This window comes from Drosophila rhopaloa, unplaced genomic scaffold (assembly GCF_018152115.1).
Source record: "Drosophila rhopaloa isolate 14029-0021.01 unplaced genomic scaffold, ASM1815211v1 contig_167, whole genome shotgun sequence".
NCBI classification, from domain to species: domain Eukaryota; kingdom Metazoa; phylum Arthropoda; class Insecta; order Diptera; family Drosophilidae; genus Drosophila; species Drosophila rhopaloa.
In genome coordinates this window covers 1846221-1871563 of record NW_025335047.1, presented here as the reverse complement: position 1 = coordinate 1871563, position 25343 = coordinate 1846221, and the positions used below count along the sequence as shown (strand labels likewise).

At 35.9% G+C, this 25343-nt stretch overlaps 1 protein-coding gene across 1 annotated transcript in view; it reads right to left on the bottom strand.

Annotated features, from left to right (window-relative positions):
• Nucleotides 1–25343, bottom strand: part of LOC108046550 (maternal protein pumilio) — a 176198-nt gene that overhangs the window by 139416 nt on the left and 11439 nt on the right. Inside the window, 6 exon segments of the mRNA XM_044458758.1 lie at nt 9592–9678; nt 9825–10043; nt 10046–10118; nt 14690–14808; nt 14870–14996; nt 15385–15629. Of these exon segments, the coding sequence (XP_044314693.1) occupies nt 9592–9678; nt 9825–10043; nt 10046–10118; nt 14690–14808; nt 14870–14996; nt 15385–15629 (870 nt within the window).

Below are 25343 nucleotides of genomic sequence, written 5' to 3'. Positions count from 1 at the left end.
ATCATGTGAGACATGAAATAGGTTGCAAAAGGAAAATCCTTCTCTTTTTTAGTAAGTAATTTCCGTTTCCAATGTAAACTTTTCAATCATTTCTTTTTCTCAGTGTCGTAATGAGCTCATTGTGTCAGAGTGTCCCGAAAAGGATGCAACCACAGCTACACACACTCGCGAGACCACGACATCCTGCTCTTTATCCTTAATGAGATGCACAGAAGCAACCCAACCTTCTCACTTCATCTCTGTGATTATGCCGGGGATTACAAGTTGAATGTGTGTAAATTAGCCGGCTCTTTGAAAAGCTTAGCTTAAACATCACAAACACAACGATAATGATCGGAATAATGATTATGATGACTTTGGTTTGCCAAATACAAAAGCCCACAAAAGATTACAGTCCATTCATATTTGTGGCCTTAATTAATTTCTGCGAGAGACCTTGAAAGCATCCCAAACTTGCAGGCCTTTTTGCGAGTGCACTTTTAATTATGCTTTTTCATAAAACTAATGCCAAAAACTAACAGACTACGTAATAGTGAAGAAAAAAAATGCATTAAATTGTCTTAAGTAGCCTCTAAATGATTATGTAAGGCGAATGCAGTTGCGCCAGCTTTTTACGCCCCAATGGAGCGCATCGCTTCGCAATTTCAAAGTGCAGCGTAAAACATAAAATAAATCGATAGGGAAGTCGAACCCATTGACTTAGGTAAGCGAAGTCACTTTGGGCGCAAAAATATGCATAATTATTAGGCCTTGTTATGGCCTGAAATCAAGTTCAATGATTCACGAAATCGTAAAAATCAATTTCCACACGTGACAAATTATATTCATGTCTGCTGAAAGTTGGCGTGTTATGTAAAAACATTTCCAAATGGCTATAGATTACAATCGTTAATAGCTTAACGCTATAAAATCATCAAACTTTGACTTTTTTCGCACGGCAGTCGAAGAAAAGAAAGAAAACCAATAAAGAACCTATTAAACATCAATTTTTTGTTAACATGAAAATGAACTTCCTTTTTTTTCAGACTTTGTTTTCTTTCTGCTCGAACACGCGGCAAATTTGGTTGACAAAAGCTAATAGAGTGGAAACACATGCAAAGCAAATAGAACAAAAAGCACCCTTTTTATTTAAAGGCATAAAGTGAAGCTCTTTCAATAAAAAAAGAACTATCAAAGTTATACATAATTACGTAGTAATCTAAAGTAATAATTTAAAAATACATCTATTCCCTTTAAATTTAAAAAGTAAATATTTAAACAATACGATTTTTCTGGTAGGAATTTGGTTGAATTGAAAGAGAAACAAGCAAATAAATATTCTGTATTAATCAGGAAGGGAGTAGAAACTATCATACCCTTTCCTCACCGCAGACAAAGGAAAACTCAGCTATCAGCAAAACGCAGGAAAAAGCAACAGACGCGGGAAACTTCCGACTAAATGTAGCGTAAATATAGAGCACGGAGTTATAGACAGCAAAGGATAAAAAAGAGATAAAGTTTGCGTGTGACATGCAAGGCTCATAGTGCGGGAGTGAAGGGCTTTGCCTCTGGTTGGTTGGCCCGGAGAAATATAATATCAAGGAGATATATATTTAAATTGCACGGCGACACCAGCGAAACCCCTTTTTTTCCACAAAGGCAGGCAGGTCTGAACAGAACCATTAAAGCGCACTGAATCGGAATATATATACATATATAGATGTAGATTTGTGGGTGCGAGCAGAGGTGCCTGCCCTGTTAAATGTGGCTTAACCTACCAACTCGGGACCAGAAAACAGGTTGATCGAGCGGCCGTCTCGGGAAAATCTATGACTTTGCTGTGTCGTCAGTTTGTTTGTCGCCATTTCCACTATCCCTACCGCGGAAAATACATTTTCCATCTACGACCCACCGAATTGAAGTCACTTGACAACTCCAATTGCTGTTGATTGCACAGTGCTGTGCATTAATTATTTAGAAAATGGCGACGTTGAAAAACACACGCCTCAAAAGTATGCAATTAGTTTTGGCGTGATTGTTGTCAAGCGTGGCACAATTATTCTCTGATTGCCTAGTTTTGATTGCGATTGTGTGGTTCAAAATGGAAAATTGGGTTAATGGTAGCTTATAAATGGAACATTCCAAATGGACATCCCAAGGCCAGAAGAATAGAGTCCCAGTGGCGAAGTTTAAAAGACAACTATGAAAATTCAATAAGTTTCTTTAATGAAAGTGTTAACTGCTATATAATTTTAAAATAAAACAATTTTTTTTTCATCGAAAGCAAAAACTTCAAAATAGCTTTAAACGCCAGCCAAATAACTCAAAGTACCCACACACTCTATCAATTACAATCCCCTCCGCCATCCTGATACATGTCCACTCAAAGGCTTCGACAACTAACCCAAAACTGTCAACATTTTATCAACTCGATGTCTTCGCCCACTGTGTGAGTTTCGGTGTTTTGGTTTCCCCCACTCTCGTCTACATAAAATTCAATGAAAAACTTTTCAACACACACTCACTTAACAGACAAAGCCATTTCCCATTTTCCTCATACCCATATAAAGTGTCTGCATGCGGTTTTCTTTTCCTCTACTATTTTTTTTTTGTGTGCCAATGCTATACATGCTTTTAGTTTAATTAAGCTTTTTGACCAACAAAACTCAAATGAGCCACACAAAATGGAAAGGGAAAAGGGTGGCCCGTAAAATAGTGGAAAATCCAGCCAAGAAAGCTGGGCAAATTTGGTTAAGGGAACTTCTTTTGGGGTATTCGTGGTTAACCCTTTGCTAATGAGCCAATTTAAATTTATGGCTCGCCCAAAATGAAACTTTAAATATTACATACTCCTTCGCCTGCTGGTTTATTCATCAGTCGAAGAAACTTGTCAAAGTGCAGGAAGAAATGCAGATGAATGCAAAGCCAAAAGCAAACAAGTGTCCTGGAAAATGAGCAGCGCCGAGGCAAGTGGAAAACTGTCTGCAAATGAAAGGTGCGACACGAAAACGCTTTGAGGAAACAGCTAGGGAAATCCCACGACAGCTCCGACAGCGAACAAAACAAACAACAAGTCATTGACAGACTCGCAAAAAGGACGTGGAGCAGCTGAGAAGCTAAGTCCAAAACAACTTTATCAGCACACAATTTTGCAAGAAGGAGAAACCGAAAAAAAAAATCAAGAAAAAGTTGCCCAAAAAAGGAAGGAGAGAATAAAAGAAGTAGCCTCCGTCTGGTTCCTTAATTATGAAGCTTGTTAACTATTAATGAAAAAGTTGTTGTAAACCTTCCCAGAAGTAACCAACTAAAAGTTGACAAACTACGGCGAAGGGTCGAAAGTTATTATGGGGAATATAGGGGTAAATAGGGAAGAGTAGTGAGTTTTGGTTGGGTTACTTCACTAGAAATGTTCCAGGAATAAGCCAAAACTCCAATACAAAATTAGCTTAATTTCTATTTACCCAAAAAGAAAAACATACGAATTTGTATTATTCTCAGAAGCCTTCATTACAAATCAACAAAAAGCTCTGACATTTTTCAGCTAAGTCTTTTTGGGACATCAAATTGACCGAGAAATTCATTTGTTTTTCAGTTATGCAAAAACCACAAACATATTTTATGAAAACTATTCATGCCATAAACACAAAAAATGTGTTTGACATAAGCATTGGAATTTCTATAAAATATGCTAGTTTTTTGTATATGTGTACATTGTGAAATAGAAAGGATTTTATTTAAAAAGTTAAATAAACATTAGGCAAACTCCTCAATATTTATAAAGCGATTTGAAACTAATATAAATCCAATTACTGATTAGTCCAAAGAAAAAAGGAGATATTCTTGATCTCAGCTAAATGCATCTGAGTATCAAATACTTTCCTCCTTATTCTTAGAACTTTAATACTGAAATCAAATATTCAGTTATTTGTATACCTCATTTCAACTTCTTAATTAATTCTATTGCAATATCGAGTTGAATGTAATCACCAAATTAACATTTACATGCACAATTTCCAGTGCTAATACCGTTTTCTATCGGGGTCAATGTCTTTAGCTCCGCACTTATGAGCTAATCAAGCGATTGTTCGCAGTCAGCAGCGAATTGGCCACGAGTAAATAAGTAAGAAACACAGCCAGGCCAACTTAATGTGATTAATTGCGTCATGCAGAGAGCAATGTCGTCAAATGATTTCACACCCGCCAGGGGTTGAGTTCTGGGTTCTGGGTTCTCAGTTCTGGGGTTTGAGGTTCACCATTCTCCATTTTCCCCATCGCTCTTTGTCAGCGCTTGTCCCCGATTTCCCCGCCCCTTTTCCCTTTCCGCCCCTGGAGTGTGATAAGTGCGCTTTTGGGTTTTGTATTACACGACTTCGTACCCGGCGCACTGAAATTTACGACGTAGTTTTTCTAATTTTTCTATTTAATTAGCACACAAACACACACAAGCAACGAACATCAAGGCCAAGGCAAGGTGGGGCTGTCAATAGCATTCCCCGGGGGGCGGTGGGAGGTGGGCGGTTGGGGATGATATTTCCTGCGGGCGTGAAGACAAATGATTCGGCTATCTGACAAACTGTTGCCATCTCCTTAATGATGTCAGCATGTTAATTAAAGGCAAATTATTCGCTAAACTCTTCTTATACAATTTCTTTTGAAAAACTACTTTCTCGAGCTTTGAAGTTTATCCCGATAGCAATGAGGTAGAAAAGTTCCATGTGAGTTTGGAGTTAAAAGTTAAAAAGTGTTAATAAGTAAGCCGAACTGAAAACATTTTGATTGATTGGAAGGGAAAGTTTCTTGGCATTAAGATAATCGGATAAAATGGTTGCTTTATTCTGAAGCAGGTGAGATATTAAATAATATTATATTCCGTTTAAAATTATTCTAAATTCTAAATTTTTTTTTTTTTAAATATAATTTATTTGTAAACATGGAACCCATACAATCTATAAGTACCTTAACAATGAAGTTTTGTATATTAAATGTATATTAAATGGACAAAAGGACTTTCTTGGAGATCACATTTATGGATGTCTGGTTGTTTTTTCGAACCCAAGTCTCTGACCAGAACTATTTAGTGAAAATAAAGGACGATTAAAAGCCAAATTGCTTTGCCGGCTGCTAGAGTTGGTATACTAACTTGACAAGGATATCATGCACCGAGTTATTAAGCAGAAGCCAACTACAAGGACATTGCTGATAAGCGCATACGCTGTGAAGCATGCATCAGGGCGTCGCTTAATTAATGTCTCGGCTACCAAATTTGCGACGCCCGGCCACTTTTCACCACCCACATACACCCGCCCCTTGCCCCGCCCCCTTCTCTAGCCGATGTCAACTATTTGCCACTTACTAATTAGCATTTGCGTGTCCACACAAACTTCAAGGGAAGACAACGAAGACGGAGTATCCGAGGCGTGGGGTAACCGCTAATTGGGCTTTATTGGCGGTAAATGTCAAGTGACGGCATTGGATGACACTTTCCCACCCAGTTTTCATCCCACTCCCACTTTCACTCCTTCGGTTGCCCCCTCCATCCCAAAACAACAACCACTTGATTATGGCTTTTGCCTGATAACAGGAGCATAATATTGGGGCAGGGGTACAAGCTACATTTATCGTTGCCCTTGGCAACTGGAAAGTCTTCCCCGACTAAAGCAAAACGAATAAGGTTGCCCAGGGAAAGCTAAAAAGTTACACAAATATAAAAAAATACAACCAAAAGATTGGCAAGTTTCAGACACCTGAACTTAAGTTGGTGCAAATATAATTATAGAATCGAATCAGGGAATTTAAAATAGGCTTTTAGGCTCATATAAATAGATCAATATATAAGCTATTGTCTAAATCCTAATATATTATAAATATTTTCAATAATTAAACAAATAAACCAACTATTTGCATAGCTTGACCATCTAAAATGCAAATGTTTTCAATACTATTGCTGAATTTTAAGTGAATTCGACTTCCAATCTTCAAACCGCGTTAAGCTTCAAATGCAAAACGAAATCATTTTGAACAAAAAGTGAGCAGGCCTGCATTAAAATGAAACACTGCCCATGGACAATTGGAAATTAATTTACTAAGTGGCATACACACATACGTAATGAGCTATATGCTTTTTGTGCCAATTAACGCTTAATTAATTGCTGAATTAATATAACCCAGGGACAAAATGGGGTAGTAAATGCAAGGAGCAAAACAGATGATGCATTTCATTGATTTAAATGCATTTTTATGCAAATTTTCACTCGCACTTCGTCGACCATAAATTATGCACGACAAATTTAAATGCGGAATGCATTTGGCATTTGTGCGGCATGAAAGTTGCTAACCCACTCCCATTAGTAAAAGCCATATGTTAAATCTTATTTGCCTACTCACCTAAAACTATGCCACGAATAAAAAAAATAATACAAAATTATTTTCCGACTGTAATGCATAAATTAGACACTTAAGCAGACATAAAAATATTATTTGCATAATACAGGCATAATTATTTGCAATTATTTGATAGATTTAAGTGGTTCTGTTTAAGTTAAAGATTTAAAATTTTATATTTTTGTTCTGTAAAATGTTTGTTCCAAAAATGTTTAAAAAAGCAAGCAATACTCTTCAAAGCATCGTTTGCCGTAACTTTCTGATTTACCAAGAAAAGTGGATTAAGTACCAGCAGCCAAAGAAAAAGTATGTAATCCAACGCTTTTGAAATCAATTAAAAATACTTTCAGATCAAAGTTGAATTGGGCAGAGAAAAGCGAGCGAAAACAATTATCCGATTAAGCCCCGTTGAAGACAACAAAAGCCTTACCAACTGACTGATTAACACACAAAAGCAGCCAATGAAGCATGACTAAGACAGAAAGCCACCAAAAGTGTTCGACGAAACGAAAAAAAAGTGGCAGTAAAGTAAACGCAACAGAAGGAAAACTTTTCTTCCGCATTTGTAACTACAATGTTTATATTAGTTGGATTTTTTTCTAAAAAGAAGGTCGGAAATGGACAAAATTTCGACTAAAAAGAGTAACAAGCTTGTGTTTGCTAAAATAAATTTCTAATTAAATATTTGGCAAACATAATATTGGTCATATTAAAATTTATATTAATGGCTCTTTCTTTGCATTAATTTTCAAAGATTTCTCAAAGAAGTTTTCCACCATTTCCTTCGAATTGTGGGGACTTTTTTGTTGGTGCATATAAATAATGATTTGTTTACAATTTCAGTGGCAATCAATCCATTTGTCTTCTACATTCTGACATTTTATAGACGTTCCCGTAGAAAATAAATTTTAAAATTTGAACAAAAAATACTTTGAACCACAGAAAAACCAATATACTTGCCCCCACATAATTCTCCTATACATATTTCCGACATATCATCACATTTTTCCATATTTCTTTTCAACATGTTAAATTTGTTCATTCTCCTTTCAAAATCTCATAACAAACAAAAGCGGCAAGTCGTTCGTCTTCATATTTATTGCATAACCATTGTCAAAAATCGCTTTCATTGTATGTCCTTGCCATAAGCTATTCTTGGAACCCAAAAAAAAATTCCTTTCATTCAGTTTTCATCGCTATTTTGCATGCGATTCGTCAAGATTCTTTTCTTTGCTTCTGTTCGGTGTTAATATCAACGCCAATTTAATAAGAAATATGCACGAAAGCCATCGAAACTGGAGTGAGAAAGAATCGGGGGAAATGCCTGAGTGCATGCCTTGCATTATCCATTATCGGCAACATATTGCATGGTCCTTTTCATGAAGCCAATATCTGTCCTCCATCTTGGTCTTTGTCCGTCTCATTTCCTGACTTTATTTATGGTCTGAGTGTGTAAAATTGCTTTATCTTTCTGAGAGAATATGAGAACATAATAATAATCATTATTTTTACACATATATATAAACTCTATGGATTTTTGGCTTTAAAAGCGAGCGATAAATGGTCAAAGACATTTCACTTTTAACTGACCTTTAAGAAGATGTTTTGATGTAAGCTAAAATCTAACTGTTTTAAAATGGTTGAAAAAATAGTTGATGTAGAAATAATTTATACATTACTTGTATTATTTAATAAATACATTCGCTGCTTATAAGTAATTTAGCTGTTTCATTCTATTACAATAGATTTAAAGCAATATATAATAATATAAGTTGTTTTGCATCTTCTAACCAACAACAATTAACTTAGAAAATAAATAGAAAATGTACCGTAGAAAACTATTTAAATTTCCTGATAGGAATTTAATGTGAGTATAGTGTGCTTAAGCAAAAACTTTCCGCAAAACACAGGAAGCGCATTAAACTTTCACCTTTTGCCGCCACAAGCAGCTTCAATTTTTCAACCATAATGACATTCCAGCTACTTTGCCTCGATCAGGCTATAGTTTATGCTTGTTGTTGTTCTTGCTGTTTGTCTCCTTTTTTTCAACTTTTTTCTGCTAGTGTATTGGCTTTGTCACTTTGATGCAATTTCGCGCAGCATACTTTCAGGCTCACTTAAAACACACACACACGCCAACAAAGAGCTACGATAAAGTTTTCTGCTGCGCTTGTACCCCCTCCTCCTTTTCGTCCTTTTCGGCCAGAAGAGAAGACAAAAGCGACACAAAAATGCCTGCAGGATGTGTGGAGCGAGCGATAAAAAGCGGAAGTGCAGATTGCCCCAGCAGCCTCAACAACGACTACTAAAGTGTGGAAATGTCAATTTGCTTTGCGGCCAACAGTTGAAGGCCACGGGGGCGCAGGGGGGAGGGGCTGGGATCGAGAGAGGTTATCTGTGGATATAGCATCGGTAACTGCAACAACGCATATTGATTTTCAATTTGGCAAGCGGAGGGAAAGAGCCTGCGTTTCTGTTGTTTGTTTGTTGGATATAAAGCTGAAGTTAACAGAAAGAAATGACATTGACTGCGATACAGTGTGTACTCGTTGAAAAGAAAAAAAATGTGCGTTTCAACTGTATATTATTATTAAAATTATTTTATCATTTTATTATAATTTAATTACCAAATCTTTATGTACTTCAAGATTTATTTTGGTTTTCATTCATTTCATTTATAAATAAATTTATAAATTGGAAATTTTATAATTTCAATGGTTTCTTTGTAGTTTTGCATAAGGGTTAATGTTATATCAAGAGCCCACTGTAACCACAGAAAATTGACTGAGAACAGGCGCAACCAAATGACGGTTTGAAAGCCACTGGTACACAAGAGCACCAGCTTAAAAGCAATTTTGCGGCTAATAAATCCGATTTCCGTTTTGTTTCGAAATAAATTGCATGCAACGAGATGGGCACCGCAGAGGGGGACGCAGAGGGGGTGGTAAGTGGAGAAATGGAGAGAGTGGTGCATTGGGAGTGAGCATTGTGCAAGGCTGGCGGAAATGGCTACCAGGGGACGCAACTGCAGCATCCGGCGGATGTGCAAAATTAGCCAGCTTCTGTGGCTCCAACACACACGGTGTGTTTGCCCACTCCCACTGCCACTCCCACACCACCACTCGGATGACCCAAATTTTCGGTTGCGAAACCACAATGAAAATGTCACTCTGGAGGCCATGGAAAGGAAGGCAAATTCTTTGGGAGCACAGACTACTCATCTAAACTCACCTGAACATCAAAATTTTGCTGCTGCAATAGATTTCCCGGCGATTCCATATGATTGGGTCCAGCTGCCTGGTGATTTAACATGGGTGACTGCAAATAAAAGAGGTAATTAAGTATTAAACATTACTGATGTATTATTCCCACCTATAAAATACTGTAAAATGATATATGTTAGATATATGTTTTGAATTTGTAACCCATTCATATATCAGGTAAAACTTCATAATCTATCTTACCTGAGCTGCCATTGGCATTCCTCCACCAACGCCGTTCATCATCGGCGGCTGCAACTGATTCATCTGGGCAGCCATTTGTTGGTGGGCCGCATACTGACCGCCGGCCCCGCCTCCGCCGCCCCCTCCACCAACCCCGTTGCCAGATCCGACGACCCCTCCCAGTCCACCGCCCATGCCCTGACCATGGTCCATGAGCATGTGATTAAAGGGGGGCGGCAGTGGGGGAAGAGTAGATTTGGGGGGCGTGGCAGGGACTCCTCAGCGGGAGACGGTTGACGTGAACCAGGGGTGCGACTGTAATACAAAATAAAGTAAGATTGTGTTAAACAAATGAATTCGTATTCATTAAATTCATTGCAAAGAATTCAAATATGGTTTAAAATACTTCGATGCCATTGTAATTAAAAAAACTGTAATTTTATTTACTCAAAAGCCGTCATTAAAATAATTACACAGTTTTGTAATAACATCCAATTTGTATACAGTTTGAGAGCACCAAAGGACCTTAACAGCATGTAATATGACATTACAGTTGTAAAATGTGCTGGCAAATAGTTTGAAAGTCATGCAGTTTAGCATTGACTGTAACAACAGCTTAGCCATGTCATAAACCGTACAATTATCAGAGACACACAACCCTTGAAAATGGACTAATTAATATTTAGTACTAGTATTGAAAAGAAGCTGTTTGACAAACAAAATTTAAATAAAATTGCCAAAATTATAAATAACTAATTGAAATTAAGCAGAAATTTTATTTAACTCATTTGACAAAAAAAAATATAAAAAAATCAACGCTTCAACTTGACAGTAACTGGACAAAAACGAGACTAAAACAAAAGACTTAAGCAGCAAACTTGTTTGGTAGTCACTTATGACGTCACCCGAGCAGCTGAACCAAGTCCATAAATTAAACACAGTATCAGCATAAAATCAAAGCTATTTTAACAAACGGCGCTTAAAATGCAAATCACATCGTAGAGCAAAACTTTAGACCAAACTTGAAATTTTTGCCACCGTGTGTATGCGTTAGTCATGCCGATAAATTAATTAATTTATCTTAGCACGGCAGCTCCCATTCATTCATTGCTTTTAACCCACTGCAACTAACACAGACTCACGTCGATGACTTTGCAACTGTTTTTACAACTCTTTAGTCTTTACTTTGTTTGTCTTTTCTTTCTAGCGGCAATTGCATGTGTGCCTGTATATAATTTGCCAGCTATAATTTCATTGTCAGGTCATTCACATCGCATTTATAACAATGCAACTAACTACAAGCTCAGCGGCAGAACAAAAGTTTAGAGATCTCAGACAGTGTTGGTGAAACTATTTTTTTAATAGTTGGATAAATTGCTCTGAAGCCATTTGTAAAGTTAGATTTTAATTTACTAATAATAATTCTTCTTAATATTTGATGAAGTTTAAAGTGCTCTTAAGACTTTTATTAGTTACCATATTGTAGATTATAACTGATATTAAGATTTTAATTATTATCAATTTGTTCAGCTTACGTTTTGCTAATTAAAAATTATTAGCCACTTTTATAGGTAATCAATCTTGGTTGCTTTATAAACATTTCACGTCATAAGCTTTTCAAACTATAGAAACATGTGTTAGTCATCCAGCTTAGCTCAGTATTTTTTAGACTTCTGGTTGTGATTACTAACCATCTGGCACTAAATATTCCCAGTCGTGAGCTTAACCAGGCATAGGCAGAACCTTTTCGTTCTATTCTAGAGAATTTTGGCTAGCTACAGTTAATTAGTTTTTAAGTTAACTTTATATACAATATATAAAACACATATATTAAGGAAAGCAAACTGAAATTGAATTAGTCTGAATAGAAATAAAGATGCCAAACCAAGCATAATATATTACAGTTAGTAATAAAAAAAATAGGATCTTTAATTACTACTTAAAAAAATCATTCAAATTAATTGTAAATTTACGAAAAGCATTAAACCTGGTTTTTTTATAGGAATATGGAAAATAGTGTTTTGTCTTAAGCCCCCAAAAAAAACAAGATTTCACATTCCCACTTTTCTTCACTTCTACAGTTTGGCTGAGGTCAGGTTTTCATTGGCAACTTTCCATTGGCCCCCGAGTTCTGAGAGTCAGGTCTGACCTAGCCCAAGCACTATGTTTTATATAATCCCATCGACCCCGCTGCTCCTCTTTCGCTGCCCCAAAATGTTCACTTTCGAGACAAAAGAAAGTGCTGCCCCCAAGGGAGCGGTGAGGGGGGCAGACAAACCAAAAAAAAAATGAGGCATCGCCAGCCAAAAAGGTCAGAGTGGTAGTGGTAAAGTGGGCTAAAAGGGGGAGGGGGGGCGGCAGTAATAGGTTACCAGCAGTCTGGGTCACCTGGCAGGTGGCAAATGAAGAAGCAGTGAGTGTGTAAGCCAGTCAGGTGAGTCACTCCACTGTCCACTTTTGCCTGCCTCGAATTATTTTTAGCAGCGCTTTTCGCTTTTCAATGTTTTCGCAACTTCAATTTCAAACAAAACGTACAATAACAAAAAACCATATAAAAAAGAAACCTCCAGCCACAGCGGCAACAACAAAATCAAAAAGGCAACTCAAGCCCACATTGTAATGCAATATCAAACGAAAACTAATCGAAAAGTGTAAAGCAAATACAAAACATACAAAACGTTTTCGATTTCATTTCATCACTTTTATTTGTTGTCGTCTGTCTCATTTCTCATTGTTGAAAGCTTTTTTTTACATTGTTCCCCCTTTATAATCATTTGATTTTAAATAAAACATAATGTAAAAGTTTTAGCTTAGACTGATGAATTTTAATTCACAATAATTCAACTAATAGCAAACTATGTAAAAAGTAAAAAAAAAATAATTCATAATTCATATTTAAAATAATTGCCTGTCATTTTTAAGGTTAAAAAAATCTGGTGGCTACAAGAACATTATCCATCTTAATATAAGTCAATTTAGACTCTAAAATTACATTTTTATGCATGGGGTTTGAGAACTATGTAGAAAAACAGTTCTCCATTTTGGAAGGAAGTACCCAAAAGAAGAGAAATATTTAAATATATTGTGTAGTCAGATATATAAGCAAATAAGAGTCTAACCAATTCTGTGAATAATAAAACCGGAACAGGTAAGATCGTCTCGATTTCTTATAGCTGCTCTTGTTTGCAGGTGATTCGCGTAGCTGATTCTCTGGCTTTTCTTGTGGTTGCTGTTGCTGCCACTTACATCATAATAGTTATTACGTTTGGCATTGAAACATGTTTGGGCCAACCGGCAATGAAATTGCAAAACAGCGTCAGCGGAAAAAAAAAACTGAGAGACCAGCCGGCTGGCAAAGCAGAAACTGAGATAAATAAAAGAGAGAGAGGCACAAACCGCAGACTGGTTTCTTTTTCTTTTTGTTAGGCCTAAAAGCTGGTTACTTGTCTCTGATATATTTTGTTTCTTTTAAGTTTTTTAAATGTGGTGGCTTGATAAGAGGAAGTTGCTCAGAAATTGTTTCGTTATGAACGACAAATACCCTTTGATTTCAAAATAATGTAGTAGTTTAAAAAAACTATAAAGAAATACATATTAAATAGAAGTAGTTAAACATGGTAATAGCACAATAATAGTTTTATAATAATTTTATATAAAGAAAAATAATTAGAATTATATTTAATTTTTTGTTTCCTCTATCAATTTTGAAGCCAAAATAAATATAAAAAAGTGAAGAAAATTAATTGCATTAACATTTTATAATTAATTTATACCAAACTGAATTGAATCAATACCTTCCAAATGTATTCCCATTTCTTGCCAACTTGTTTAAGCCAATAAAGATCCACTTTAAAGCTTGTCTACCTATGTACTCCCCCAACTTATTTAAAACTTAACTCTTTCAACATACCTCCACAAATTTCAATTTTAACTCACTCAAAGTGTCGTCGTATTTTCATTGCGTCAAGTCAAAAGGCGCAAAACGCAGGTGGGCCACATGGAGAAAAAAGCTTTCCCCATCGCCATAAATAACAATTAAAAATTAATAATAAATAATATAAATGGAAATACAAAAACTGTAGGCGGACGCACAACAATCACTTGCCAACTTTATGACATACAAAACGTAGATATGGCAATTGCAATGAAATACAAAAAATGTGGGTTAAGTGAAAAAATTCAAGTAATCGATACAAGACTGTGGGTCAAGTCTTTCTCAAAATGAAATATTCAAGATTAGACCATTGATAAATAATATGTAAGCCAATTCTTTGAGTATATGCTACAAACTTTACTATGAATAATCAATAGGTAGCTTGACCAATAATTTGCCACGCTGACTGTTTGGCCCAAACGCTATAATTTAGTTCAAACTGTGTGAAAAACGCACATGTAATTCAAAACAGGAAGGACATTGATTTCTTCATATAATTACATATCATTTTAGGGGCACAATAAATTAAAAATTTGCTATAGTTGTAAATACCATTTATAGTACCTATACAGAGGTTCTGTAACCTTGGTACCTAACAAATAATGCCTAGACCAGTCTATTGAACATAACCAGACATAATTTACTAAGCAGTTTACCAGTCATGATGAAAACTGGAAAAACTCCACTTCTTTCCTTTCTAACAACACTCGACATTGTGGATTCGAAAGAGTAAAAGTTTATGCAAAAAAGAAAGAACCAACCTTGAACTGGAAAAATTTCAGTTTCAGTAATCATAATATGAAAACATTCTGCGGTTAAGAGGAAAGAGGCGAGAAGAAACCAACTGGCAGAGTGAGGAAACCAGTTTCTCTAACCAACCCAGAGTTTAGACTCTAGTCTGAGAGAATTAGTTGGAGTCTGGGGCGAAGATTGAAAGTTGTCTACTACTCACTTGAAGCCCTTGTCATCGTCAATGCCATTGACAACACCATTTGTGTTTGTGACCTGATCGTCCTTCTTCAATCCGTTTGTGTCGAACGGAGAGTTTGCCTTCTCCTTATCATCGCGTGACTGCAATTTAAAATTGCACATTATAATATAATATTTATGTATGGTAGTGTTCAAAACATACCTTATCGTTGTCGTCAAACTTCAGATTGCGCAATCGCGGCTCCAATCCGGAAAGAGGGCTCTCCTTGTTGGTGGGCGAACCACTGAAAACATACTCCACCACTTTGGCGCAAGTCGAATCCCGGGGACTGAAAAATATACAATATTAAACAATTATTAAAATAACAAAAGCGATTTTAACACCTTATAAAAGTTTCAGTTTGTTTATTGCAATAAGTTGGTTTATATACAGCGTTGGAGTTGTAAATAAAAGTATGAATTTACAAATAGCAATCTAAATCAAGTGTACGTCATAAAACTGACTAAATAGTCTGAACTGTCTTCTTAAAATAAATACAATTTAAATTATTATTTGACAGGGCAGGCTATTTAAGTGTTTTATTGCCCAATTCATTTTTCCTTTGTTAATTTACAAGTATGTTTTGTAATAAAATGGAAACTAATTTCCTTATCTGCATTTTACGCTCTATTGAGTCGATTATGAAATAAATGGTGTGCCAGTGTTAGATTTCTCACCTCAGTATGCCCGCATTGCCGCTGTTCGAAGTATCGGAGGCACCTCCATGGGCGGCGTATCCTCGCGAAGGGGGCGGGGCCAGGATATTCTCGCCCTGTGTGGACCAGGTGTGATCCTTCCACACCGAAGAGGGATCACCGATGCCAGGAATCTGCAAGGGATTCAGGGGTCCAGCAGGGGTGCTAGAGGTAACGCCCTTGCCATCCGATTTCTCCCACAATTTCTTGGCAGTGGATGTAGTGATCTGAAAAATTAAAGAAATCACGAATAAAAAATTTGCACATATTGTTTCTTAATTTTCCCTTATTAATTTATTTAATTTATTAATTTAACTTTATATGTATAAAACTTATTTATGACTCTCCTTTATATACCTTAATTGTACAATTTTGTTGCATCAATAAAAACCGTCATAAATAAAAGGTTAAATATACCTATATCCATTTAAGCAATCCAAATATAAATGAGCTTGTGTTTAGATCTTTAAAAACTTGCTGTAATTATGATCTGAAATTTGGGAAATGTCCCGTCACCTCTTAAAAATTTATATATTTAATTTTTTGCAGGTAAATTACAACTACAAAACAACCAAAGAAGGAAAAACGGTAGAAATACCGCGGAATCATGAATAACAATGTTGCGGTAATAGCAGCTTTTAATTGGGGATGAATTGCGTTCTTGAGAGAACTTCCATTATCAATTCGTAGCTTTCAGGAACGCAAATATCAAGCAAATCACATCATCGCGACATTTAATGTCAACGGAGCGTTGCAAACAAATTGTTAATTAACTTTTTCGCCCTCTTTTTTTTCTTTTTGTGTGTGTTAACCATTCCCAAAGGCAATTCCTTGCGTCATAATGCGACAGAATAAGCCCCACCAACCGCCCACACATCTGGCAACTTTCCGACATCCTGACACACAGTTTAAATATTTAAGAGCTTATCAACTGGGCTTGAACAGAGGGGGCAGGCCGAAAGGGGGGTGGTGTTGCAGGTTGGGTGGAAAATTAAAAGCACACCTTAGCTGCGAATTTTGCATTAAAAACAGCGCAAGGCAGTCTCAAGCCGAAATTGTGAGCTACTAGGTTTATTATCTAATAATTAGAAGAAATCCAAATTATAATCAGAACTACCAGTATTTTATCTTTAATTAAAATCTTTAACTATGAATTAAAACAAATATTTAAATTATATTTTCTTATTTCTAAGTTGTCGATGACCTAAGACAACAATTTCACAGACCCCCAGGATTTCAATGAGCTATGACTCCAAAGCTCACCAAACATGGCAATCTTTTAACAAATATTTAGCGTAGCTAAACCAAAAATTGTAAATAAAGCCAAAGCGCTTTAAACAAGGCAAAGACGGGGAGAGCGTAAAAAAAATAAAGCGAAAGACAAAGAAAAACTTGACAGTGCGAAAGAAAAGAAGCTTAAGGCAGAAAAGTGCGAATTTGGATCTGCGGTCAGACACAAAACATACAAAAAGATTACCAAACCTGCGATACAATAAAATTGAAAAACAATAAAAGAAAAATTCGACGAACCGCTGACGCAATAATTTGTATTTAATATGGGTCACAGTCCCTCACAACAAAGTGCAAGAAAGTGAATGAAAATGTTTTGGGTAGGCAAGAAAAAATAAATCAAATAAATTAATTAAACCGCAATTAATAAATAAGCACAAAATCCAAAGAGGTGCCAAAAAAATGCGGCGCCGAGCAAAATAAAAATCACTAACCGGAAAAGTGAACAACAAAATTTAAATTTTGTTAATGAACAAAACAAAACGAGGAAAGAAGATTTTCGCTGAGACTCATGCACACAGAAAAACGACCTGCTAGTATTTAAAGATTATACAGATTATTTTAAAACATTTACCTAATTTGAAATAAAGGTATTAAAATAATATAGATTAAGCTTAAAAAAGCATCAATAAACCTATTATGTGTAAAAATATTTAAAACTCATCTCGATATGAAAATGTGTACAATTCGATGTTTTTTTTCGGTGTGCATTATTGAAGTGATTCGAGACCAAAACAAATTCACCACCCACCTCCCCCCAAATAGGAAAATTCACGCAACAGAGAAAATCGTTCATTAACTTGTCCTTGACTGTGAAGATAGATACAAAAAACAAAAACACAGATACAAACACTCACAGATACAATCCACACACAGATACAGCACACACACAGCTGAGCAGAAAAGGGAGCGCGTGAGCCAGAAAAAAAGGGAGAGACAGAAAACAAAAACCGGCCTCCTCTTTGTTGCAAAACATGCGTGAGAGAGCGAGAGCGAAGGCAACGAAAATACTCACAAGGCAAAGACAACGATAGCCAGAAGAAGAAGAAATAGCCAGAAAAACAACAAAAACGGCAAGAAAATCTTAGAATGGCAAATAGGCGAACGCATTAAAAAGAAAAATACGAGTGACAAAGGAAAAAAAAAGAGGGGGTTGTAAAAGGGGTTGGTGGTTTTTGCCCATAGGCTCGTGCAAAAGAGAATCCCAAGAAACAACAAAACAAAGCATAAATAGCAAAAGCCAGGAACCGTCGACCAAAAAAAATTCAAAATAACAATCTGCGTAAAATTTATATTTGCCTCTTTTAAATTGTGTTCAAATTTGTTGTTGTTCTTTTCATTCGGTTAAAAAGTTGGTGTTGATGAGTAAATACGTTATGTAAATGATATTCGCTGGATTGATTGAAAGTGGCTTGACAGGTTGGAGGTTTCCGGAATCTTTTCAAATAAAAAATTGCAGATAACTTGACATCGGAATTCTCAAAAGATAAATTAAAATTGTTACATTTTAAAAGCTGTTTCTTAGGAGACGAAAATTGGCTTATTCCGATTGGTAAAAGCTATAAGTTTAAATAAATATTATAATCTAATAAATCAAAAATCTTACGTTAAAATGTATGTTATTTTTAAGTGAGTTTTGCAATTTCAATATAGATATTTTAGCATAATTAATGGAGCCATTAAATAAAAATCCAAAGCCAATTCAAAATGTGACTGAAAAATATTATTTATAGACCAAATATTTTAGTTCATTAAACTAATTGCCATGATACGCACACATAATGAACCAGTTCTCCGACAAAATTAATGTCCAAAGTAAAATGAATAATCTAATAACAACAAAGAGCCTTTAAAAACACACACAGTCAAAAACCAGAAACCAGTTTTTCATTCAATTAAAAAGTATATCTTCATTTTCGTATTTTCATTTTAATAGAACAATTATCGTTAGCCTTGATGGTGGATTCATTCACAAAGCCCAGAATAATTTTGATTTATTTTTTTAATTATTAGACCAGATTTGGGCAACACATGTTGAACTTATGATAAACCAAAGAAACCAACTGAAAGTTCAAAAATAACAAACGTCGCAAACTTAATTTAATAAGTACATATTTTATACTTGACATATATTTATAAAACTTACAAGACCGTTTTACAAATATAAAATTTATGTTTATCATCAGGCTAACCGAAGTTGTAGCTTTACTTGTATATTAAAAAAATAATACAAATAAATAATTCGTTAAATAGAAAAAAAAAACCAACCATACTTGAAAATATCTTTGCGCACTCCAAAATTATCCTTGAAATTATAATACCCCGTTTTTAACTAGGGTATAACAACATTAACAACGTTTAATTTTGAGCACGAAAACTTGTTGACTTTGGATTTTTGTGTGTAACACACACCGAAAATAAATAAACGTTGCTTGAAGTGTGAGAGTAAAAAATGAATGCCCCAAAGATGTGCGAAACGTCTTGAGTCAAACATCAAGATTAAATTGTTTAACGAAATCAAGGCGAAATTGTTGAGAAGGTTGGAGTCCGAGAACACTTTGTTGTTCCCCCTTTCGGTTTAAATTTTTGCTTCCACCTTTCCATGTTGTTGTCAAGTGCAAAGACCTTTCGCGTGTCATACGAAAAGCCAAACGAAAATAAACTAATAAAAATAAAGCTAAGCACAGGCACACACGACGGGGAAAAAGGAGAGTACGACTTTATATATCTAAAGAAGTACAAGACAAATTGGGCGTGGCTAGATGGTTTTTAGTCGAACAAGTGCCTCTAAAAATAGTTTAAATCAACGCAAAATTAAAATTACCCAACGAGCAGATTTTAAATCAGGCATTTTCATCTACCTTTTAAAACGATTTAATGCTGATTTATATTTAATTCTGATAAACGATAATCAAATAAATATAATTTGTTGTTATGTTCTTGTTATTATAAGCTTCAAAGTTCATTTTAATATTAATATTATTTAGCATTTATATTTTAACAGAAACCATTTTTTGATATAGTTTTTATTTATATTCACGGTATCTGTTGTAAACGAAATGCTCTTATTTATTTTCGGCTCTTTGCGACTATCGATTTTGTTTCTGTTGTTTGGTCCCATCGCTTTTTGTTTGCAAAACGAAACAAAACAAAAAGTGCAGCCAGGCTGAGAAATGCGTTTATTGCGCTTTTCAACAACTGACTTCGCTGTCTGTTGTGCATATTTATTTGACTTTGCCTTTCTCCCCGAACGAGAAAAACCAGAGGGGGGTACAAGAAATAAAGAGTGCAATGCAAAGCTAAATGGTTTTACTTTGGCGTGTGTATTTGGCAAAATGCTGACGCTAAACTGCAGAAAATTCTAGAGAATTCATTTGGGATTTTCTTAAAGCTCTACATCTTGTTACAAGGTTTATAGTTTTCACAGCCCTAATAAATGAGTCTAATAAAAATATTCCTTCTTAAAGAACCTTTATAAACACAATGCCTTCCTAGTTTCATAATTATTTGAAATTTAAAATACAATAAATAATACAATATCCGAAAATCAAACAAAAAATATCTGTGTTTATATTAAATAAGAAATTATCTTACATTTAACATCCTGTAAATTATTTTCCTAAAATTTCGAGCTAGTTTTTTAAAAAAAAAACATTCAGGGGTACAGAAATCTTAACTCACTCATTTTTTTACATTCTCTTTGCTTTTTTGGAAACTTTTGATGATGTCGAAAAGTTACATATAACGAGCGTGAATTTTCCACGCAGCTTGAGGTGAACCAAAGTTGTAAGTCGAACGCCACAAGAAAAGTTTTTGATGCTAAACTAAGTCACGTGACTTGCATTTTCCACACACAAACATAATACAAGAATTGTTGCACTACCACCCGCTCTTTTCCTATAATTTAGCAACTTTGTTGCCATTGCAGTGTTTATTGTTGCTGTTTCGTTTTGTGTTTATTGGATTTGCCACGCCTCCCAGCCGTTGCCGCCCCCCGCATAAGTTAAACTGTCCGTGTCTTCCGTCGTCTGTCCGTAAATTGTCATCAACAGTCGCCGCTCCTTCTGCCCCCCAGTTCCCTGGTCATCCTGCTTATAGAGCTGGCTTTCCTCCTCTTCACTTAAGTCAGTTGCTGCAAACATTTCCGGCGCCTTGTCCGTTTGTCCGTCCGTTAGTTGGGTCCCCTGAGTACAATAAGTCAATCCGTTTTGGCCAAGGTGTCGAGACTCGGCTGTCGTTGTCCCTGTCTCCACTGCTATCTCCATCTCTTTCGGAGTATAAATCTTTATTGCATAATTCAAGTTTTCCTAGGTCTTCCATTAAATGCATGATTTGGAATGCCTTAAGTTAATAGAAATGACAAAGTTGATGTCGTTTAAGTAAAGACTGGTGAATTGAATAATTAATTGAAGATTGATAATAAAATGGTCACTAAATATAAGCAATTAGGTAAGAGGAAGTGATTGAAACAAGCATTGTTTGATGAATAGGTAATAAATCTTTTAATTATAATCTGTCTGATATACATAAGAAATCAAATTTTGGAAACCCTTGCAGCCCATTGTGTCCTTCAATCCTAGATCAATTATTATATTCCCGGGAGTATGTCACACCTCGAATTACAATTTTTAATTAGAAGCATATATCAATTCTTTCATTAATTGCGATTAAGATTCTTTAAAGTTCAAACTTTAACAGGGACAAAGGTTATACCCTTCAACTTTAGTGTTCATTGTTCTATCTATACATTTTGCAATGAGCAAATCCAATGGATAACAAACAAATTGCATATGATAAAAAAAAGTAGAATCATATAATCGAGGACAGCCCCCAAAGGTGTCAACTCATAATGGTTTCAATGGTTACATTTTAAACAGAATCAAATTGGATTACCATTTACCATTTGTGAACGCATAAATTTATATAAGAGCCATGCCCTTATCGGGTGGCGACTGTCATCTGTCGTCTGACATGGCCACGCCCCTTTTCGGCTAAAAGCCAACTCGGGCCGCAACATATAGAACCTAATCAGTCAGCCAGTCCGCTTCAGTTCAGTCAGACGCAATGCAATCAAGCGTGAAATAGATCGGGGGGAAATAGGGGAAGAAAGGAGACCCAAAGGTGGGGGTGCTCTGTGTTCGGTCAAAGGCAAAAAACACATCGCATATATAATTGAAACCGGAAAATATTTATTTTCATGTAAATTCCCTCGAAAAAGAGAACAGATAGGTGAGGAACGAAACCGGTAGGGGCAGGCAGCATAAAATTCTATACAACACCCCTACCTTACCGAACTACGCTCTCCACAAAGAACTCAACCCTCTTCTGGTTCTGAATCTGCTCACTTTACAGTTTACAGTGCTGTGGGGTTAAGCTACGTGAAATGCATATAAAAACAATTGTCAGAGTGAAAAAAAACCCAATGAATGAATGAAATGAATGAAAAAGCGAAAAATCAACTGCAGTTAACAGAGGCGGGGGCAGAGGTGACCGCAAAAACGTTTTTATCTATAAAGCTCAGGCCCCTCACTCAGAAAATAAGCGACAGAGACGAAACCGAAGCTACACTGGGGGTTTAGATCGGGGGGCTACACAAAAAAAAAAACTTTATAAAAGTCCAACCCCATTCCATTGATTTTACAGTTATAAACTAAAACCATTGATCAAATGATGATGATAATGGGTAATTTAAGAAGATCTGAAACCGTATTGAGTATTTTATTTATAATTTTCTTCATGTTTAAAAATTAACTGAAATATAATTTGTATCATTAACTTTAAAAGGCAGTAATTAAAATGAATCATCTATGGTTATAAAAATGTAAAGAAATAATATCTTTATTCAATTTCCAAATCCTAGTTTATTTCTTTTAGTGTAGATTTTTTTGTTGCGGTATTATCTAATGGCAGAAGAAACAAAAAAACAAGAGAGAACGCTATAGTCGGGTGCCCCGACTATCAGATACCCGTTACTCAGGTAAAGGGAGTGCGAGGGAGATGGAGATAGAAACTTTGATCACGCATAACTTTTTAACGAATGGTCCGATTTGAAAAATTTCTTCTACATTTCGATAGGTATTGATAAACACAATAAAACTGCATTTTTACTTTTCCGAAATATTTAAATTTTTAAAATCGTATATTAGCGATTGTGGGCGTTAAAGGGGGCGTGGCACCTTTTTGAAACAAACTTGCGCTGCGTAGGAACTTCTAGAATCTGCATGCAAAATGCCAATATTCTAGCTTTTATAGTTTCCGAGATCTCAGCGTTCATACGGACAGACAGACAGACAGACGGACAGACAGACGGACAGACAGACAGACGGACAGACGGACAGACGGACAGACGGACAGACGGACATGGCTATATCGACTCGGCTAGTGACCCTGATCAAGAATATATATACTTTATAGGGTCGGAAACGCTTCCTTCTAGCTGTTACATACTTTTGCACGAATACAATATACCCTTTTACTCTACGAGTAACGGGTATAAAAACGTGTTCTCTCTTATCTCATGTGTGCGCAAAGAGAACCAAGTGGGGCTATTTAAATTATTTCAAAAAATAAATTTATATTATCTTTTATGGCCCTCCATTATTAGTGCGATATCTTCATTTTATTTATTATACAAGTTTTAATTAATGCACAACTTAATTAACTATTAAGTTGTTAACAAAGTTGTTAAAATTCCGGAGGGAATTGATAAAGTAATGAACTAAATAAATGGTGGTTTAAGTGAGAACAGCATATCGATTGCATAGCAATGACCAATTACGATTTCTTTCATACTTCCATTACATTTAATGTATTCAACTTAACAAAACTGCCACTTGAATTTAATATTCTGTCAGAGATTTTATCGATATTACTAAACCAGCTTAAAGTTGATTGATTTGCGCTGCTGTCTACCTTTTATCGTAAAAACCTCGTTTATCAAATCAGTTATGTTTCTATGTTGATATTTAATACATTTAGCAAAATGCTACTGGCAAACACATGTTCGAATTTGCTATACTCCTCAAACAGGTAGAATTGTATCGATTAAAGCAACTAACAAATATCAAGAGCAAGTGCAATTAGAAGTAAACTCAATCATTAACCGGTTGTATCTAAAGACAGTCTAAACGGATTGAACTTCAAGCTGTCGCCATCGTCTTTCCATTACCACGAAGCAATCAATCATAACTTCTCTCACATGAATGGAAGACATGAGTTGTGCATCTAAGTTTATCCATCCCTCCTTCTAAACTAATAAAATCATAAATGCTTGAACTTGTAATAAAATAAAATAACAAAATTTAGTATAAATCGATAAACCATAATATGAAATGAGATACATTTGGTAATATGAATGTAAGTCCCTGCTTTTTTGTTTTAAATAATTCAAGAAATCACTTCGTTTTCTAACTAATAATTTATGCAGCTTACAGTTTTATAATAATTTTTAGACTACACATGAGATAGGTATGGATCTTCGATCTTTAGGGCGTTAACCTGCCATTTCCAACACACCAATGGCACCCATACTCAAGGGACAATGGACCAGAGGGGTTAAAGGGAGCCAAGCTTTTTGTGTCATTTACCATTTCCTGTGTGAGTGCAACATCCTCGGCGGTACGAGCGTCCAACATAAAGTCGTGCAGTAATTTCATCATTGGACAGGCTTTGAGAGCGAGAGGGCGAAACGGCAAAGAACACACGGTGATCCAGTGCGCGACAGAGAGGGTAAGAGCAGTGGGATAGGGACAGGGCGAGAGTGAAACACGTTACACTGGCTTTATTTCTACTTTTTTTCCGCCTGGCGATTCCTTTTCTTGCTTTTCGGTGGGGACACACCGTGTGTCTATATATGATATATTTTTCGTGTATATGGATTTATGATTTATTCAAAAATTCAATACTGATTTGAAATTCTCGATTTTAGACTTTCCACACTCAGCTGCGATTTTCACACGCAAAAACCAATTTACATATATATTTATATACAACTATATACACAAACACACACGCACAATCTGTCGCGTTGCCTTAAATCATTTTGTTGTAAATTTTCACTCGTCGGTTTCTTTTTTTTTGTATTTCTTTTGTTATTTTAGGCAAGAAACAAAAAACGTGCTCAATGATCGGCCACAAAGACACACATTTATTTAATTCCATGCAGACGAGTCAACTGTTGCGGCCAAACTGAAAATTCTACGCTCCCCAGTTCGCAAAAAAAAATACCTTACTGTGTGGGGAAGAGAGAGAGAGAGGTGGAGAGCAAGTGAACAAGTATCGCTTAGAGAGAGATAGAGAGGGCGACCAGCTGTTGCCTGACAATAACATAATCAGCAACAATTTATGCTGTTCATAGAGCGGGAAAAACGCTAATGAGAGAGGGAGAGGCAAGGGGCGCTACTTTCTCCCCCGCCCCCGCTTTATCCCCCTCTCTGTCACTCTCCTCTTAATCGCACACGTGCGGGCTTAGTATTCTACATCTGTCTGTCTCTCTCTGTTTGTGTTTGCTAAGCCGCATTTGGCATAGTTTTTTTTTACGTAATGCGAGAGCAAAGAGAGCCGAGCTTACAAGTGGGCAGTCAAACTCACTCTCCAAGTCTCTCAGCATTGTACATGTGTGTGTGGGCTGGCGGTGAGCGAGCGAAGTGATC